This window comes from Pseudonaja textilis, chromosome 3 (genome assembly GCF_049901715.1).
Source record: "Pseudonaja textilis isolate UNSWEBS1 chromosome 3, rPseTex1.2, whole genome shotgun sequence".
In the NCBI taxonomy this organism is placed as follows: domain Eukaryota; kingdom Metazoa; phylum Chordata; class Lepidosauria; order Squamata; family Elapidae; genus Pseudonaja; species Pseudonaja textilis.
The window spans coordinates 139,115,431-139,137,354 of record NC_141992.1 but is presented as its reverse complement, the minus strand read 5'-3'; the positions used below and the strand labels follow the sequence as shown (position 1 = coordinate 139,137,354).

At 36.7% G+C, this 21,924-nt stretch overlaps 1 protein-coding gene across 2 annotated transcripts in view; it reads right to left on the bottom strand.

The window, feature by feature from the left end:
• The window catches only part of CDKAL1 (CDKAL1 threonylcarbamoyladenosine tRNA methylthiotransferase), a 299,952-nt gene that overhangs the window by 5,420 nt on the left and 272,608 nt on the right, over nt 1-21,924 (bottom strand). For both annotated transcript variants that reach the window (XM_087930944.1, XM_026699524.2), the window contains exons 14-15: nt 20,521-20,604; nt 19,737-19,901 (exon numbers count right to left, since the gene is read on the bottom strand). In XM_087930944.1, coding sequence (XP_087787070.1) covers nt 19,737-19,901; nt 20,521-20,604 — 249 coding nt within the window. The remainder of the gene's footprint in view (nt 1-19,736; nt 19,902-20,520; nt 20,605-21,924) is intronic.

Sequence of the window (21,924 nt, the reverse complement as noted above, 5' to 3'; positions counted from 1 at the left end):
CTGACGTGTAACAAACACAGTACTATGTTCAGAGAAACTGACAATGGCTACAATTAAGGAGGAACAAGAATCTACTGTTTAAAGTATTAGTTAAAATTATTCATTTTTCCAACTTGTTAATTGCTTTAATCTTACATGATAGTTTTCATTCTACCAGAATAGAGCATTGCCCCCCCCCTCCACACACACACCATGGCTTTATAGGTATGGACTCCACTTCTTAATATCACAAATAATTGTAAGTTAGACAGTGGATGCTAAAATCATATACATTTTACATCTTTAACAATTTCCATACAAATACCATCCCTGAATTTTTTTTTTATTTCTATGAGATTTCATTGATGAATAAATGAAATACCTTAACAGTGTTATGCTTTTATGCCTTCTCTCTGGCTTTGTTGGAAGGAAGATACTATAATGTTCCTGTATGAATGGACTCTATGAAATGGGCAATTTAGGTAGTCCCCATATAGTCTATTTTTCAGCAACCATTTGAAGTTACAATGCTGCTGTTACTTACTGAGGTCTTCAAAGTTGCTGTCCTCACCATGTCCCCTTGGTCATGTGAACACAATTCGGGCACTGTAACTGCCTTGCAAGGATGACCTACATAGTTTCCCGCGATCACCATTTCCAGCTTTCACTGTTGGCTTCCAACAAGCAAAGTCAATGGGGAAGCCAGCAGCAGATGGCACAGGTGTCAACTCATAAAACAGGGTTTTCTTAACGACAGAAACCAGGACTACTGGAACTGCTATCATAAACTGGTATGGCTAAGTGATATCACGACTTATGACCGTGTCACTTAGTGACAGAGTTCCTGGTCTCAATTACTGTTGGTAAGTGAAGACTACCTATAAAGCCATGCAGAAAAGGGAACATCTTTTGACAGCTGGGCACATGCTTTCACTAAATGGTGAATTCAGATCAAATTACTAAAATAGACAGACAGACAGACAGACAGACAGACAGACAGACGATAGACAGAAAAACAGACAGACAGACATAGGTAGGTAGATATTTGAAAGAAATATATTACTGTGTACGAATGAGCAAACCAACAAAAACTATAGCTGAAACTGTCATAAGCTGTTGTAACTCTGCAGCACCTACATTGTAGATATTGTTTGTTATGTTTCCTAATACAATTATGAAAATATTAGAATGCAGCACTTATTCTGATCTAACATTGTTTCTTCCAGTTTATGTTAATTAAAGCATAACTCAAGTAATACACAGAACATTTTCTTTGCAAAATATTGGAAAAAAAATCCTTATAAATATTTGTTTAGAAAAATAGAGGAATATGAATAACAGAACCACAAAAATAGCTTCTCCAAGGAATAATAATAGTAAAAATTATAGATTTCATAATGGTGGAGAGTTTATTAAGTGGTTGTATTTTTAGGAAAATAAATGGCCTCCTCCCACCGATTATATTTTATGTGTCTAATAGTTCTATTGTTTTAATGTCTTTTGTGGTTATTTTTTGATTGCTTTGTATTATTTTCTGAATTTTTAACTTATCGCCCAGAGTCACAATAACAAGATAGGCAGCTATATAAATTTAATAAACAACAAATAAAATTAATGGAGGATCCCAAAACTGATCACATTGCTGTAGTAACTCTCATCACTAAGGTCAGATCAAAGTATTCTGCACCAATTATAACTCCAAGATAGTCTTCAAAAGTAGCCCTATATAAAGTGCAATGCTGATTGCAGACTTGTGGGCATTATTCAATAAAGATTTGCCAAAGTTTCCCATTCCGAGAAAAGCTACAACTGACCCACCAGCTGAAGCTGAGCAGAGGCGTTCCTGATTCCTTGAGCATGGTCTCCACTACTGTTCTAGCAGAGTCCAGAAAAACCTTCAAACTTCAGAGGAAGTGCTAGTATTAATTTAAGGAGTCAACAAAGACCCGCACAGTTTTTTGTATAAACAACATTTCTATCTTACCGGATTTAAACTTTATTTCCCCCACCCACCCCAGCTTCCAAACACCAGATTGGAACCTCTACTGCATCTCTGATCACACCTAGTTGGGCATCATCAGCATTTGATGATACTTCACCCCAAATCTAATGATAACCTCTTCCAGTGCTTTCATACAGATGTTAAAAAATAGAGGGAAAACAGCTAAATCCTGATGCATCCCATATAGAAATGGCCACCAGCTCAAAGCTTTCCTTCTTCTGTACTATTAACTAAAGAATCCCAATCAGGAAGGAGCAGAACTACTGAAAAACAGTAATACTAACTCTCAACCCTCATAGAAGGTTCAGAAATGCACCCAATTGATCTTAGTGGAGAACCTCATTTTAAAAAAGGAAAAATGTGATTGAAACTAAGAGAAGCTTCTTCATGAGTAGACACACCATTGCCTCTTTCCAGGGACCTGTCATGACGCCCTCCCAAGATATCATTTACCAACTTTTGAATCCAATCAGTTACATCTCTCCTTGCTGCACAAAGGAGCCAGGAGTGACACGGTTCCATCCCAGATGGCCAAGCTCACGCTGAAGAAAACCTTATCCCCTTCTTCAGAATTCATAGGCCCAGATGCCATAATAAGAGGTCATACCAATCACCTTATTGGGCTGAGCTTATGTAGAATCGAAACCTAAGTGAGAGCAATTTTATCAGAAAAAAAAAACTGTGAATAAAACCTTGAGGCTAAACTTGATTTATTATTATGTGCTAATTATATCTTCATGACAATGACCCAGAACATGTTTTTGCCATGTATTACCTTAGGTTTTCTAGGTTCACTATAAAAGCATGTGAATATTAACATTATAACAGTCAAAGTCTATATTGATTTGATGCAACATTTTGCATATATTTCCAAAGTCACTCAAAATGTACTTTCAAAATTGCATCCTGAATTGTTTTAAAATGATAACTAATGCTTAAAATTGAAAGCATCTTAAGGCTCTCTCTTGATGGAACTTTTAGATTTAATGGGACATGACAGTCTGACATGAAATCTTTAAAAAGTCCCATAATGATGGTATTTTAATTATTAATCTTTTTTTTTTTACAATGCAGCACGGAACATACATTTTTCCTTAGAAAGAAACAACTGAAAAGAGAACAGAAATGCCTCATAAATTTAATGATCACTGGTTAAAAAGAACAAACTCATAGAAAAAGAAATGTGCCAAAAAAGTAAAAAGGGAGAGGGTTTGTTAAATGGATTATTTTTGAGGATGGAGGGGAAATTCCCAAACACAAGAAAACCCTCCAGCCACAAGACAAGGCAGTGACAATGGTCTTTCAACTTGTTTTGGCAATAACATAGCTGAAGCACAAGGCTATGCTAATAAGGTATATTATAAATTATTAAAACTGCCAGTGTACTGAATGATCAAATGCATTTCAGATTATTTTCTGAATAATTCTGATATGATATGCTCCAGTAGTACTAAACTTTTATTCACATTTACTGTTTCACTTATGATGCACCTTGCTTAAATTATAGAGATTTGCATGTGTTGGTCACGACCCAATTTTTCACGAGTTCTTGTCAAGCTATATGTATCAAGCTATATGCATTAGAAAGTGTGGAAACAGAAGGTGCAATACTCAGATTTGGAAGAAACCTATGCACTTGTAAACGAAAAGAGAACAATTAAATTAAAAAAAAAAACATAGCTTAATAAACCTGCTTGCAGTAACCATACAAACCTGAAACAGATGTAGCTGCTTTAATGAATTGCAGACAGGTGCCGCTTTTGCGACCCCACATTTCAAAGGATCTTTTCCAGAATTCAAAGCATTGCACAGCTGTTATAAGTACCTTATAGAAGGTTGCATACTATGATACTTTATAATAATTAGTTCCTTGTCATTTACCGTCAACATCTCTTTTCCTTTACAGAAACTGTATCATCTAGTAATAAAGGATAACAAAAGAGATAGCTAATTTCATTCTCTGAAAAGTAATGGTTTCTTCTCATCTGCCAGCCATCTGATGAAACAATACATATTTATTTCATCCATACAGATTCTAAGTAACTCTAATCAGTCAGTTCCCAGCCCTCCTCACAATTTTGCCGTGTAAGGTGACCTCAATGACTCCACCTTCTTTTCCTACTGTTCCTCTTTTTTTCTAATGTTCCTTTGACCTCCATCAACCTCTCCCTTTCTTTTTTTAAACAACCTAACAATTAGCTCCTCATCAAATGGCTTCACATCCATGCCTTGAACCTATTATTTTACCATCTTCCTTATCACTTTTCCATCTCTGCATTAGATCATTTCTACTGGATGTAAACTTGCAGGATGACCCATTCAAGAACAAAGAAACAAAAAAATATATAAATATATAATCTTTGACTTCTCTATTTTTTCTCAATACTGTTCAATTTCTTTCCAGCTGCTCATTCTGGCACTCTGGAATTCACTTCAGCAGCTGTAGTTTTGGCAGCTCTCTAATATGCCTTCTGCTATTAGCACTCTACCAAAATTATTTTGACCAAAGTTATCACTGATCCTTTCTCCATGGTCAGTGCAAAGATTTTTACTCATGTTCTTGCTTCCTTCTAAACTCCTTGTCTGCTTTTTAAATGACTTTTCTTGCCTGACCCTTCTTGGATTTCTGGGATTCAAGAATATGCTTAAGTTTTTCTTCTTCTCCCAATTGGAAAACTCCCTGTGCCAGTAAGGCTTCTTAGGGATCTGTCAGATAATTAGGGCCTAGCATCATTAACATATTTCAGATGCCAACGACATTGTGCTGATGGACAACCTGGCATTAAGACAGTGATCAAACAAATATGAGCCTAACAGTGTCCAGCAATAGGCTATACAAATTCTTCTTAAGTGCAGCATACTTCTTTATATCACACTGTCATAGCTCCAGAATCTCCTAATATTTGCAAAAGGCTGAGATTCTTTCTGTGCCAGCTGGTGTGCATCTAAGCACCTGAGGGAGTAACTTGAGAATCTTTTTTTAATTTCATGCTCAGTCAAGTTTAAAAGTCATTAACAGAAACTTTTACTTGAAATACCAAGTTCTGGGAATTGTTGTGATAGGGAAGGAAGGTTTATCTGACCTAATCAGTACTGGAACAATCCCACAGAAATGCTACTAGCGTGTGTAACAAAAAGTCTTGGCATTTGCCTACCACTGTGATTTAAACCAGGGGTCTCGAATCTTGTCAACTTGAAGACTTGTGGACTTCAATTCCCAGAATTCCTCCCAAAATCCTGGGAGTTGAAGTCTACAGGTCTTCAAGTTGCCAAGGTGGGAAACCCCTGATTTAAACGACTGTATCTGAGCAAATTAAAGGATTCTCAGTGCTATTTTATTGTTGAGTGATGTGGTAAGTGGCCAAAATACTACATATTCTATCAGGAAGAAAATTTTCTACCATGTGTGTTTTTAGAGATAAGGCCTTCAAAAGTCACAATCTTCTATATTTGGTACAGCTGTGCTGAGATTTGAATTCAAAAGGCAGATTCAGATTCAGAGCGTACAAAATTGTGCATACCACATCATATCTTTTCTTGGATTTGTGTGACGGTCCTGAGCAGCTGACATACAATCTCAGGAAAAGAAGAGCTTTGCTTAAGATTTCCAACAGGTGCTTTGTTTGTTCATGCTCATGCATGCTTCAAATTAAATTTTGCCCTTCACGTCTGGATCTATTCGCAGCCTTATAAAGAACTATTTATTTAGGCTTATCTAATCCCTCTACATACATTTCTTCTATGAGACACTGCAGCAAAGTACTTCAGTTTAGGAAAACTGCCCTGTTTATGACTCAATTCATTGTTCTGAAATCTGTGAAATTGTGTCTGATTGTGCACCAAATCTTCACACAACAGCTCAAAAAATGTTGTTTGACAAGGTTTATGTCACTTTCGAATGATTGATAAATGTATATTCTTAATCCAAGAACAAACGGCCAAGATCAACCCATCTTTCTGTCTTCCTTAAAATAAGCTGTATTTTAATAACCTTTTAGAGCTTTTGATTTTAACATCAACTGTTCATTGTATATTGCTTTGGGTCCTTCAAACAGATGAGCAGCAGAAAAACAATGAAATAAATGCATCACATCGAATTGCATGAAGTATCGTATGGTGTAGAGAGGATGATAGAAAGTAGCATATGCTTCATGCAGTCAAGCAGAGCTGAGAATTCAAGAGACAAGGACCCCACAAGTCACTTGGAAATGGCAGCCTCAATGCCTGCTGGGTGACCTTGGGTCAATCACAGGGTGTGTGTGAGGATGAAAATTGGAGGAGGAAGAAGTATGAGGTTTATTCGCCACGTTGAATTATTTGTAAAAATAATAAAAAGTGGGATATAAATACATAAATTAAAACAACAACAACAGACAAATCTGATGTTTGCCAAGAGAGTTGACATAGTTTACTTATTTTCATCAATTTACACCCTTTCATTAATTCTGAAACTGACATTTTTTTTCCATTTGTGTCACTATACAGATTTAATAGATATCTTTTCTCCTCAGTAGTCCATGAAACTTAGGTATCTCTATAATGGCAAGAAGAGAACCGTGTCTCAATCATTGCTAAAGAAGAGGGGATGTTATTGCTCCAGTGTTTGCTTCCTGTTTTCACTTTATCTGTTTTTCTTTTTTTGTATCATGTTGATTATGTCCAGAGCTTATTGGGAGCAAGAGTCATCTATTTTGATGTTTTGCAGGGAGCACTTCAAAAATGTTGGGTGCTTTATACATATTAAATATGTAATAACAGCCCTATCAGTCCATGGCATGGCAGCCAACGTATATCTATGGAAAGCCATCAAGAAGGGCACAGACAACTTCAGATTTCTAGTTTAACAGAATTATTTTGAAACAAATTAGAAAGTTGAGATTCTACCACATGTTTATAACCATTTTCCAGAAATGGTTATTGGATTAACGATAATCTGTTATTTGATTGCATGGTGAACATATTCCACCTATGTATACTCCTTTATTCTGCTATTATGATATACCCATATCATATATTTAATAAAGAATATCCCTTTAAACGTGGCTATAGGAATAGTTAGTTCATATTCACCAACAATGTTGTATCTGACCCATATCGGAAGAGAAGCAAGCCTGTGAAAGAATTCAATTAAAATTATATTTATGAACATAATTTTTTTTTGCATCAAATAAGATTATCATTTATGGAAGTAAATGGACTTCTAAGAAGCTCGGGTATAAGCAAAAGAGGATAATTTCTCTCTCTTTTAGATTGCTTTTCCCTTGTATAGGTAGTCTCCACTTAGCAATAGTAATTGGGACCAGAATGTCTGTCACTAAGCAATACAATTATAAAGAATGATGTTGTGTGACCGAGTTATGTAATGATGACAGTTGGACAACCCCCACCCTCCCGGTTACCATAGTTAAGTGAGTACCAAGGGGGATCAGTAAACAAGGACCTCACATGAACACAACTTCTGATTTCCTGCTGGCTTTCCCATTGATTTTGTTTGTAGGAAGTTGGCACGGAAGGCTGCAAAATGTGACCACATGACCACAAGATGCTACAACAGTCAGAAATATGGCCGGTTGTTAAGTGCCCAAATCACAATCCAGAGGGGTGCTGCAATAGCTGGGACTTTGAACACCGATTGAAGCTACTCATTTAGCATTATCACATACCTGAATCGTTGCTGAATGAATGTTCATTAAACCAAGACCACCTGTATTGCAATAACAAACAGACACAAGTACCTTTGAATTAGCTTGGGACTTTCACTCTAAAACCTAGATATGAGTTTGGGATTTGAGCAAACTACAGTGGTTAAGATGTTTGATTAGTACTGGGGAGTCCAGGAAACCCATGGCCATCCTTAGCTATGGAAAAAATTACTGGGTGCTTCTGGGCTAGTCACCTTCTCAGTCCAACCTATCTAACATTGTTGTTGCTACAGAAATGGAATTGGGGAACATTTCCAGTGGGCTGCCCTGAACCTTTGGAGGATATAAATGTAAGATATAAATGGACCTATTTTTTTAAAAAAAATCCTGTATTTTTCATACCATGGCAAGATATAATTTTTAACTAAACATTCAAACATCCATTCAGATGTGAAAAGCAGCGTTTCTCCTGTTCTTCCAACTTGAGTTGCTGAACAGGAAGAGCTGCCAGCAATATAAGCTTATCAATATGTAACAGCCAGCCAGCAAGAGGCATGGCATAATTATATTTGCAAGAATGCTTTTTTTAATACTCATGCATCACTAGGATTGGAAGGAGGGGGAAAAAAAGAATTTCTTTCTCTCTGCAGGTTAGTTACGTTAAATCCTTTAAAATGTTTACTCTGGAAACAATCTACCTGTATCACATGCATACAATCTCAGCCACTGTAGGCAATATAATTCCTAGGACCCGGGTTTCTTGTTGCATTTACAAGCTTAGTAGGACTTCTGACAGCCGATTCTCTCTTGTATTTTGTAATTGCTTTTGTGAAACCCTGTGTAGTTTCATAGAAACTGGTAATGCCAAAACCACCTTATCTCCAGTTCAAAGAAAGAAAACATAGGAGGGACAGTTGAAAATGACAACCATATGAGACAGACCCTGAGGAGAAAGGAATACAAAAACTTTTTGACCTTGACTAGTTAATGTTTTCAGATGTTATTTTTGGCTGTTACTTTCTCAGACACAGGCACCACCACAGTAGTTTGAAATGCTAAAGGGATCTCTAAGGAAACGGGAGCATGAATCTAACTCCAAGGGAATTCTGAGCTATTAATCTATGCTTACAAGCTCACCAAACTTTCAGTCCCTTTGTTTGTGTGCAGACATGCATGTTAAATTCTTCTGGTAAGAAAGAATCTTCCAGGAAGATAAACACCATTTTTTTTAATGCTTAACATACATAATAGTCCTGAAGGAATGGGCAATATGTTGTTCCCAGAAGAGATCTTTGGAGGAAAATTACCTACTTCTCTGATGCTCTTGATTTTTCAACTGCCATTTCTAGCTGAAGATTAATAGTAACACTCTAGAAGACCAATTCCTTGTTTAGATGCTGTTCAACTGAGATACAAGGGTGCAAGCAAGGGTAGGATTCTACCAGTTCGCCCCTATTCGCTAGAACCGGTTGTTAACATTCTAAGCAGTTCTGAGAACCGGTTGTTAGAAGAAATTACTGGCCTAATCCTGTAAAGAAAGAAGGAAGGAAACATTCTGGTGTTGTTTTCAGAAACTGCCTCTCCATTAACCCTTATTACATTCTTGGCAGGACTAGACTTCCTGCCTCTGGAACTTCTCTGGAGTTTTTTTTCCTCATCTGCTGGTACTTTGCTTGTGTGGAGTGACCATTCAGAGTTACAGTGGCACTGAAAAAAGTGACTTATGACCCTTTTTCACACTTACGACTGTTGCAGCATCCCCACAGTCACGAGAGGCCATGCAAGGAGATGTGTGCCTCAATGTGAGTGATGTTGAGTTGGCCACGCCCAGCCAATAACATGACCACCAAGCTATGTCCACCCAGTCACATAACCACCAAACCATGCCCAACAACTAAGCCATGCCCCCAGAACTGGTTGTTAAAAAATTTGAATCCCACCCCTGGGTGTAAGTCACAATTCACTGAGATAATTTTGAACAGGGAAGTCTAAAAGTTAAAATCTGCTTGCACAAATCAATAAAAAATAGTAAGGAAATGTGAAGAATAGTTTTTCTCTCTTCATGAGCAATCAGACAACTCATTGTTATGTTTACACTAAATAGTGATCTCGGTTATACAAGTGTCACTGCTTATGTAGCCAAAATGGACCTTCTGCATCAGCCGTGTCCATCTTTTTGGCTTGCCTGAGCCTCACTGAGTGAAGAGGAATTGTCTTGGACCATATATAAAATATATAATATAGTTAATGTATAGAAATACACATAATAATGTTAAAGGTTTACGAGCTTGTGGGGCCACATTACCTGCTTTCCAGGGCTGCATGCAGCCCTTGAGCCATGAGTTGGACATGCCTTCCTACATGGGAGAGATCGCTTGAGGGAATTCTAATATTTTCAAAATTAATACAAATAGCATTATTGTCCAGTTCAGATTGAAAAGAGGACAAAGTCTAAATGTCCTGAAAAAGGTATTTGCAAATCTCTCAGAAATCAAGCACTGAGTTACAACTTGTACCAGACTTGGGTTACAAATGCTTCACCCAACAGAATGATATTGGAAGCTCAATAAGTTAAGTGGGGTAGCCATACAAGGGTATACATTTAACCTTCTTGGAAACCACCAGAAAATCTCAGACCAAAGTTGAAAAACACCCCCCCAAAAGACAATGGCAAATCACTCTTGTATTTTCAAGAAAACTGTATAGACCTGTCCACAAAGTCAATTGGAGTTGAACTCATTGAAAGGTGCCTTCACTTTATGCTATTCCAATGACACTCAAATATGCCACCACATACATACAGCAAACACTGTCATGGTACCTTCACAATAAAAAAAATAGATGGAAGTTCTGAAAAAAAAAAATATTTAGCAAATTAGGGAAGGATGTGTAAGCTTATTGATAGAGCATGAACGCTGCACACATAATGGCCACGATTAAATCTCTGATGGTCCATAGATGGCTGGGAAAAGTGCCCATTCGGAAGCTTTGCTGCTACTCGAAGTACTAGAAATAATATCAAGTTAGATGGTCTGATTTAGATAAAGCAGCTAATGTTTGCATTCTAGTTTCTTTTCAGATTATATAAATTTTTTCCTTTTACACTGACAATACCAGTACCGTAGACACATACACCATGAAAGCTTCAATGACATGGAATAAACTGTTATGCAATTGATTACTATAAAACATTTCTGAATGACTCTGAACTAAATCAAAACTTCTTAGATCCAAAAAATTATGAGATAAAAAAGGAAAGCCCTAGTAAACATTTTATAATTGGTCACTGATTTGATGAGTATCAATCAACTTTGAACACTATGTTCTTATGTATCTTTTATTTCTCTCAAAAATGCCCACAAATTTAAATTTGTATTAGGTATTATATACTACCTGCTTAGTAGGAAACATTAAACAAATGTTTAAGGGTCAAACCATCACCGCTGCTTGTAAAATTCAGAATATGGACTATTATTTCATTACTGAGATAAAACTCAGGAATTATTTTAGGTATTCTGAATTTTTGCAGTGGCAATATCAATATCTGAGACATATACGATTTGAAAGCTTCATTGGCGTGGAATAGACAGTTATAAATTGATTACTATAAAATATTTCTGACTCACTCCTCTAAGTCAAACTTCTTGAAGCCAGAAAATTATGAGATGAAAAAGGAAAACCCCAATAAACATTTTATAATTGGTCTATTTAAAATCCAGTTGCTTCTCAAAAGAACTGCTGTGAACAAACCATAGTTCATATAACCCTTCTAATTTTGAGAAGGAAGAGTGTTTATATCTACCTTTTAAGTAGACTAATTATGACTTTTGACTGTTTTTTAATTAGATCCTTGCTTAACAGATCTTGAAAAAGGAAGTAGGGTTTGACCTAATTAGTACTTGGATGGGAAACCATAAGAAAATCCCAGGATAGTAGACAAGTCTGAAAACAAAACAAAACAAAACCTTGGAAGCACTGGCAAAGTTCTTTCATATTTCTGCTCAGAAAACTACACAAATGTTCCACAAAGTCAATAAGAGCTGAAGTTGACCCAAAGGATACTTCATACTTATAATTTTGCTCTTAATAGTTCTTATGATTACACTGTCTGAGAGTTAGAGTCTCATCAAAACTGGAAGGCATCTAGTTGGATGAAGCTTTGGTAAGCCACAAATCATGGTTTATGTATTACACTGGATCTCCTCACAACAAAGTTCAAAAATTATTGCAGACCAACTCTTTCCAAGAAATTTTATTGAATTAAGCTAAACTTTCTTGCTGTTTATCATAGTTGGTAAAGTACAGTAATGGCTTGGTCATAACAGGGACAATGTTTTTACTGTACCAACATTATATATGAAGTAAAATAGGGAATGACTTATTTAATGTAACATGGCATTGGCAAATCTATGGCTCAAACACTGTGACTAATGTTCCCGCTTTTGTATGTCTTCCCCATCTTGAATTTCTAAAAAGCCTGAATCATGCATATTCTTTTTGTGTCATTTTTGGTTGGGCCTCGAACAAATGTTACCAAATTGTAGATTGATTGTTTTTCCTCGTAGAACCAACAAAGCATGGTTGTTGTTTTTTTGCTATACTAGTTTTTGTAATTTTGCTCTCTCTAGGGGATAATACTATCAGCATCCCATACATCAAAAATAACATTGTGTAATTGGAGAATAATTTATCTTTTATTGCTATTGTTGTTCTAATGGCAACAAATGCCAATTCTAATGGAGAATCTAGGGATTAAGCTATGGAAAAGAATGTTAATGGTAGATGAAAAAGCAGGCAGAATTAGTTCATCTAAAGGGTAAAATACATCTGGAGTGAGTTATGCTAAGCAAACCAAGTAAAAAAATTAATTCCAGAGATATAGCTATTTCAAATGTAAAAATATTTCAGGCATACTAAGGAATCTAGGATTATGACTCAAGATGAACATATAAAAAACTTTAAGCTACAATTGCTATTTTTAAACACAACTTTTCTCATGAAATCATGTCAGACCAGCAGCATTCTTCTCTGATGATTCAACCAGAGTCTTTCAAGATAGCTTTATAGCATGGTCTTTGATGGTAGTAGCCCCTTTTAACTGAGTAGCTATGGAACATATTTTTTGAAAAACTAAACAGAGATATTCTCTAGGCATAGCACACTTGAAATACGTGTCATATTTATAAAAGCATAACAAACCACCAGCTGTCACAACCACACAATGTGATCACATGATTATAATAAGACATCTATTGAAAGCATCTAGATCCCTAGAGTTTTCTTCTAATCATTAATCAGTTATTCAAAATATTGTGATGATGTATCACCCAGACTAACCCTTTCATAATTAGGATATACAACACTGAACTGGATTCAAAACTTTCTCTCCCTTCTATGCCAATCTTTCTATTCTAAAACAAAAATTCCTCCATCTGTTGAAATAGAAGATTTTTTTGGATCCATCTCTTTCATTACTGCACTAATTTACTCTTTCTTTTCTCTCTGCCATATACATCTATCTAATCTCCCCCCACCTCTCTCTCTTATTTATTTGTTTAAAATACTTATATCAATTGTTCCCAACTTTTGGGGCACCTGGGAGAAATTTTTCATGGAGAAAGTTTTTTTCCACAAATCAGAGGGGGTGTGGTTTTGCATGCTGCCTGCATCCTGCAGACAGGGCTTCACTTGTTTGTGTGGCCCGGTTGCTAACATGCCGCGGACCGGTGCCGATTCACAGTGCGGGGATTGGGGAACCTGACTTATATGACCATATTATATATCATAATCCATGGCTTAAAAACAATAATATTATATCCAACAAGAATATCAACAACAACAATAATACAAAAGACTTCCAGGCCCCTAAAGCAAGCACTCCTCTATATATCAGTGACTAAATTAGTAGACCAGCAAAATACTGTGGACATAATATATTTAGATTTCAGCAAGGCATTTGACAAAGTAGACCACAACCTACTTCTTAGTAAGCTAGAAAAAAGTGGAATAGATAGCACCACCACTAGATGGATTCGCAACTGGCTGGCAAACCGTACTCAACGAGTAGTCCTTAATGGGTCTAAGTCTACATGGAGGGAAGTAAGCAGTGGGGTGCCACAAGGTTCCGTCTTAGGCCCAGTACTCTTCAATATCTTCATTAATGACTTAGATGAGGGAATAGAAGGGGAACTTACCAAATTTGCAGATGATACTAAGCTGACAGGAATAGCTAACACCCAGGAAGATAGGCTCAAGATCCAGATGGATCTTGACAGACTAGAACACTGGGCCGTATCTAACAAAATGAAATTCAATGTAGAGAAAAGTATAGTCCTACACTTAGGCAAGAAAAACCAAAAGTACTCATATAGACTGGGTGAAACCAGGCTCAATAGCAGTAGCTGTGAGAGGGATCTTGGAGTCTTAGTGGACAACCAGCTAAATATGAGCCAGCAGTGTGCAGCAGCAGTCAAAAAAGCTAATGCAATCCTAAATTGTATTAACAGAGGAATACAATCAAGATCAAGGGAAGCACTAATACCACTCTATAAAGCCTTAGTAAGACCACACCTAGAGTACTGCATCCAGTTTTGGTCACCACACTATAAAAAAGATGTTGAGACTCTAGAAAAAGTACAGAGAAGAGCAACCAGGATGATTAGGGGACTGGAGGCTAAAACATACAACGAATGGTTGCAGGAACTGGGCTTGGCTAGTCTAGTAAAGAGAAGGACCAGGGGAGACATGATAGCAGTCTTCTAATATTTGAGGGTCTGCCACAGGGAGGAAGGGGTCAAGCTATTTTCTAAAGCGCCTGTAGGCCAGACAAGGAATAATGGATGGAAACTGAACAAGGAGAGATTTAACCTGGAAATAAGGAGAAACATTCTGACAGTGAGAACGATTAACCAATGGAACAGCTTGCCCTTGGAAGTTGTGGGGGAGCCATCACTTGAGACTTTCAAGAAGAGATTGGACTGCCATTTGTCAGAAATGGTGTAGGGTCTCCTGCTTGGGCGGGGGGTTGGACTAGATGACTTACAAGGTCCCTTCCAACTCTGATTATCTGTTATCTTATATCAACATCTGGATTTTTCTAGGTTCCAGCCCCACCACTGAGGAAACAACCAGCTCTTTAAAGCCTTCCAGAAGGCAAGAAGAATTAGGGGCTTTACTGATTTGAAGATGAAAAGTGTTCCATAGGGCAGGGGCCACTATGGAGAAGGCATGCTTCTGAAGTCCCAGCAGATGACAACATTAAAGGAAGCAACATTGTCAGGATTGTTTTGCAAATAGATTTACGAACGATTAAACTAGCTAGTCTTTTTTTCTTTTGGTAGGCTAGACAACAGTTCTTTCTTGAAACAGATTTAATGACTAAATTCACACCATAATAAGCTTCGTCCATCACGTTTGATGTTGGTTTAATAAACTGTGTAAACCTAGTAAAATGATTTGTAGTTGATGGTTTACAACAGCATGATGTGTGAATCCACCCAAAAATGGTTTATGCAACAGACACTGGCAGAGAAAACCAGAGTTTAATATACTGAATAGGCCCAGAAACTTTGTCTTAATTTGTTTTGTTTTCCTGAGCCCATCTGAGTCCATCCTTTTTTTCTCTTCTACACTTGTCCTGTTTCTTCTATTATCTTTCCCCCACTCCAGAATTGTTTTGTCCCAGTTATGTAAAAATGTCTCTCTCATTTTCCTGGTTCAATTACTGCACACACCTGGGCAAGCTTTACGTTATGAATTAAAGTCCAGATGGTTGGACATTCTTGGCCTTCAACTGGATTTAGAATTTTCTGTGAGTTTAATCACTGGCCAGCACATGTATCAAGAAAGTGCTCTGAGTTTTAGAAGAGCTCTAACCAAGAGGTTTTATTGTTATAGAACAACTATCAATAATTAGTTGCTCCATATGCTATTCAACACAGAGATATAGCTCCATTACGCTGCTCTTAATACCCCCAAGATTGCTTTGAATGGTTCTCAAGAGAAATATCACAGCCCCTTCGCACTTTCCAAACATACTTAGTACAATGAAATTACAGTTAAATGAAGCCAGTAGAAAACCAAGTGCCTTGATACAGCTGCCTCTTCAGCAGCCAGGCCCAGAAGAACCTATAAGCCACTTGCAGCTTGATATGGAACACCTCATAACATCACTGCCTACTAAATTAAAGCAAACACAGTCCATTGTTTGATGCATTTGCCAGCAAGGATGCTCCTCTGAATTAACCTAGGATAATTGTAGAATCCAACTCCCTGTACCAAAACAATCTGGGTGTATTGAGTACTATTGGGACATCAAGCACTAAATTATAGACTTTTCTATATGTATTTCAAATAGATACCAATTGTTCAGAAATAATGATGATCTAAAAATAGCGAGATAATGCAGTGATGTTGAAATATTTTAGTAAGGTACGATCAGTATTTTGATAAAAGATGGTTCTTAAATATGATAATGTGAGCAACAAGTTACTTTGCTCATGTATACAAGGCCCTGCTTGGAGTTAATAAAGTTGCTAACTTACATTAACCAAAAGCCAGTCAGCCTTAATGAAAGGCAAGAATTCATTAACTCATGCTACCTTGGAAGTTAATGTGCAAAAACTAAAGTGTTCAGGCTGAGATAACATTGACAAACAAAGGCTAAATTATATGGGCGCATTTGTTTTGGTGTTCCAGGCTTCAGATTTTTAAATTTAAATAGCTTCTCGTCAAAATATTGTGTTTGTATGTGTATATATACAGAAGGAGAACTAGCGGAGTTATTTCATGTGTTTCTGGAGAACTCTTCATTTGAAGATGAAACTTCCTCTGAAACCTAAATTTTGAAAGTTCAAGAAAAACCAGCTTAAAGATCTTATTGTGAACCAATTCCCAGGAAGCTCAAATTATGGCAATTATCCTGGGGACCCAAGATCTGAATGAGAAGATAAAAGTACCCCATAGACATAAGGAGAGAATCTAGAATTGAACCTGGAACCTCTGGTTTAAATCACTGTTCATTAGGTAGTTTTCAAAATAATGGCTGGGTTTACATATCATGCTAGTAATCCATGAGTGGTATATATATCATCTTTATTTTCACATCTCAGACTAGAGCAGACCTGGGTATTTTATGGCTTCTAGCCACATCCAGCCTTTTGGCTATCACTGGCTATCACTATCACTATGTGAGGTCAGTAGGAAATTAGAAATCAAGATGTAACACATATTATTATCAATAGCAGGTAATCAAAACCATGTAATTTACTGCTTTTTATAAAGTGATAAAATTAATATTGAGCAGAATTAAATTCAGCCTGTTAGTTTGGCCCTCCACAACAGTTGCAATTTCTCATGTGGCCCCTTGGGGAAAATTAATTGCCCACCTGTGGATTAAAGAGACAGAATTGTTATCATTAAACATTCAATTTTGTTGAATATTTTATGAGAGAAACCCAACTTTACATTAATAAATTACACTACAAGCACCCAAAGATTCCTCCTATCCTATCTAATTTCACTGGATAAGTTTTAGTGACTGACATTTGAGGATGAGATCCATAGTTCTGGTTGCACTATTAACGCTAATTTGATTTTTCTTTAGAGAAATGATACTGTTAAAAATACATTTCTGACTGTAGTTCTGAAAAATTGCATGCTGGTTTGCAAGTTAGCATAACTGACAAAAATTCTCAACTCCATCAGTTCTATGCCACTTTGGAATGAAGCTTCTAAAGTTGGAAATAGTAAGAAGTTAAAAATAGATGGGTTGTCCAATCTAGGAAAAACAAATGAAGTAGGAAAATGGGATATTAATTTTTGCCAAGCCAACAGCTTCTTCATTACTAACACATTCTTCAAACAACTAAAATGATGCTGATAATACATACAGTATATACAAAAATCAAATTGAGTATTATTGGTATAATGATGTGGAAGAGCTCAAATATAACAGCAAGATACAGCTAGGGATTAACTAGAGCACATCACAAGCTGCTCATGTGTAGGTTCCAAGTCACACTGAAGTGGAAGAACAAAATAAACCAGTTTTTATGATTGGAACTTGAACACATGACTACCATTTTCAAGGAGAGCATCAGGAATTACTTTGAGTCCCTAAGTCAGTGATTCCCAATCTTTCCAGCTTTGGCACCAGGGTGGGGTGGGGTAGGGAGAGGGGATGGTTTTGCATGTGTGCCCACTGCTTGTTCAAATTGAGCTTCCCATGCTCACCCACTAGTTGCCTGACCCAACAGACCGTGTCTTGATACCGGGCCGCAGACTGGAGATTGGGGACTGCTGCCCTAAATCTCATTGATAGGGAACAAGAAGATCTGTAGAATGAAATCAAATAAGTTGTTAAGGACAAATGTGAAGAAAGACTGCCAAAGACCAAGACACAAAAGAAGGAAACTGGTTGTCAGAACAGATAGTGAAAAATTGCCACGAGGAAAAGAGAAGCCAAAGCCAAAAATAAAAAATCCATCCCACCCCAAAATGAAGAACTCTGGAAGAGACATAACAAAAAATGTCAGAGAGCTATTAGAAGAGGCAAGAAGGATAGAAACAGATACAGAAAACATGGAAAGTTTTCAAAAGCTCCCCAAATTGAGAACAATGTTCCAACCTCAGATTGATATGCTAAAGGATGCCAGTTGGTAGGCTGTAACTGATTCAAAGAAGATCAAATTAAGGAGGAATATACTGAAATTCTATGTAGTAGGAGGTCAATATTCAAAATAATTTAGAAGATATTCTTGTTTACAAGACCTTTTAATACTACAAGATTAAGTTAGATCAGCTTTCTGGTTATTATCAAGTTGGAAGTATCTTCAAAAAAATATGACAAGAAATAAAAAAACCCAGTAAATTCTAACAGAACCATACCAGCCAAACTGGGAAACAACATGATATCCAATATCCAACAGATGGGAGAGATCAGAATACAAACCAACTCCCAAGAAAGGACATAAAATATTCAAACTACAGCACAGCAGCCTTAATTTCACATGCTAAAAAAACAATGCTTTAGGTCATTCAAATGCAGATTGGAGTCCTAAATCAAGATGCTTTTTTCAAATTCTTTGGCTTTCCCAATTATCCAGCATCCTACAGAAATGATGTGTGGTTCTAAAACCAGCTTGAGTATAAAATGACCAGGTTCAAACTATCATATTTTGGATATCTAGATACAGAACCCTTGAGAAATCCATCATGCTGAGAAAGATGGAAGGAAAGAGAAGAGAATGACAAAGAGCAAAGTAGAGGGACTTGTTTACATAGGCAATGGGTGCATCACTGGAAAAACTGAAGGGCCAAGTTGGTTACAAAATGCTTTGAAGAATGTTTATTTAATCAATACTGACTTGATGCCACATAATCAATTAAAAAATCAGCCTGTCAGCCAGAAACAGGGCAGAAAAACAGCTCAAAGACTAGACAATCTTGGAATGGGAGTATACAGGCTGAGCATAACTTCTATGAAATTATTATTGACCATGGATGTCAACTTGGACAACATGACAAATTGGCAGAAAGTGGCAATGTTTATACCATAAAGTGATTTTAATAATAATAACAATAACGACTTGATAGGTGGATGAAAATGTCCAATTCAATCTAAACATCTGGCTGACTGTGTGACAAGCCATAAGCATTAAGCTACTGCACTCTTTTTATTCCTATTGAGATCCATGCCCAAATATTATGACAGTAACTGAGCTGGAATGAGCTATAGTATTATTAGCAACCTAATAACAACAAGATAAATAGCCATTTGAGGCAATAAGAAAGCTCAGCAACTGATATATCCAGTAATTGTATAGCATGTCTAGTGGCTCTTAAGTTCAGAAAAATAAAATAATGTTAGGTAAACATTAGAGGTATTTATATTTACCTTTTTAAAAATACCCATCACATATTTTAGAAATAAGATTGAAATTACTATTGTTTCTCCCATACTAAACTTATATTTTCAAAATTCTACTTAAATGTTTTTAGAATTTAAACACACATAAATACAACAACAACAAAAAATTCAGTACCAACTGAATTAGAATGATGAAGCTCCTCTTTTGATTTAAGTATAAGGGGTAAGAAAATGTACTACTTACCTCTGTTAAACCAGAAACCTCTCCTCGGGCAAACGGCCTTCTGATGGATGGAGTGAATACTCTGGCCTCTGATACTGGCTGTCCTCTCATAAAATGCTTCCCTGCTTCAAAAATGTCCACTTCTACCATCTTTCCCATGAATTCAGGGTTCTTTGGTACAAGAATCTTTAAAAGAAAATATATTGATTGTTTTTCCAAATACTTTGAAAAGTACTTACAGTTTTACATCCAAAAAGGAAGAAAGATAAACGTAAAAAATGCCATGTGATATCTTAACATTTGATAGCATTTGCCATAACAGAAACTTATACAATATTAGAAAATTTTAAAGTTTTTTTTATATAAACCTTCCCAGCAGTACTGCAAGCTAACTCATATTGCAAGCTAATTCTGCCCACAGCCTGGAGTTTGATCCTGACTGACTCAAGGTTGACTAAGAACTCTCTGTTGTTATTGCTTAACTACAAAATATTTTACAAAATATTTCTCCAATTAGAAGTTGTTTCCACATTTCTAATTATTTAGAACCTAAATAATAATCTAAATAGAGATATCTTAACATGAGAGATGTCATTTTAATGAACAAAATGAGGGGAAATCAATTAATAGGAAAATCATTTATATTAATCTATTTTCTGCAACTTGGAGAAAACAGATGCATTTGACAGCTCCAGTCACAGGATTGGTGGAAACTAGGTATCAAATTCATGAACATTATTTTGTATGACAGTTAAAGTTAAGGATGACAAAAAGGACAATTTTTTCCTTATTTTTAAAATGTTACCTGTTCGTAGAATTTATTATGAGCAACATAAAATTTGGAATCAAAGGATTCTTCTGTAACAAGCACTTTCTGTCTCTTCCCAATCTGTGAAATAAAAGAAAAAATGCAAGTAGCAGTGAGTGAAAAGATGCTATTGTAAATCCCCCTTTATCATGCAATTATCAGGCTGATGTGAAATAATTTAATAGCCACTGGAGGAAAAAACCCCTCTATTACATCTAATCATCATTTGGACAGATAGGAGACTACAGTCCTCTTCTACATACAAGGGACGTGGTGATCTGAGATTGATGCAGCTCTTTTATTCCCCTAACATTGTGTTGCTTCTAGCTGTACTGGAAAGCTGAACTAATTAACTCTGTAAGTTAATCATCTAGGCTTATGCTCCAGAGAAAACATGGTGATGACAGCTTACTCCACAGCAGCAGGAAACAGTAGATCACAACCTACTACTTGATAAGATAGAAAAATGTGGGTTAGACAGCATCACCACCAGATGGATTAGTAACTGGCTGACCAATTGCGCTCAACATATAGACCTCAATGGAACTGCATCTACATGGAGGGACCTATGCAGTGGCTCTCTCTTAGGCCTGGTACTCTTCAACATCTTCAGCAATGATTTGGATGAGGGGATAGATGGGGAACACTCCAGAAGATAGGCTTATGATGCAAGAAGGATCTTGAAAGACTTGAACATTGGGCACTATCTAACAAAATGAAATTCAGTAATGAAAAATGTAAGGCTCTATATTTAGGCAAGAAAAACCAAATGCACGGGTATAGTATAGGTGGTACCTGGCTCAACTGTGGTAACTGTGAGAGGGATCTTGGAGTCCTAGTAGACAATCAATTAAATATGAGCCAGCAGTGTGCTGCAGCTGCCAAAAAAGGCAACACAGTTCTAGGCTGCATAAACAGAGGGATAGAATCAAGATCACGTGTAATGTTAATACAACTTTGTAATGCCTTGGTAAGGCTACACTTGGAATACTGCATTCAGTTTTGGTTGCCACAATGTAAAAAAGATGTTGAGGCTCTAGAAAGAGTGCAGAGAAGAGCAACAAAGATGATTAGAGGACTGGAGGCAAAAACATATAAAGAACAGTTTCTGGAATTGGGCATGTCTAGTTTAATGAAAAGAAGGACTTGGGGAGACATGATAGCAGTGTTCCAATATCTCAGGGGCTGCCACAAAGAAGAGGGAGTCAAGCTATTCTCCAAAGTACCTGGCAGCTCCAGTGGCCTAGAGGTGGAGCTTTTGCTTCACAATCAGGAGGTTGTGAGTTCGATCCTAGGTAGAGGCTCATATTTACAATAGACTCTCCTGCTCGAGCAGGGGGTTGGACTAGATGACCTCCAAGATCCCTTCCAACTCTGTTACTCTATGACCTGAGGGCAGAA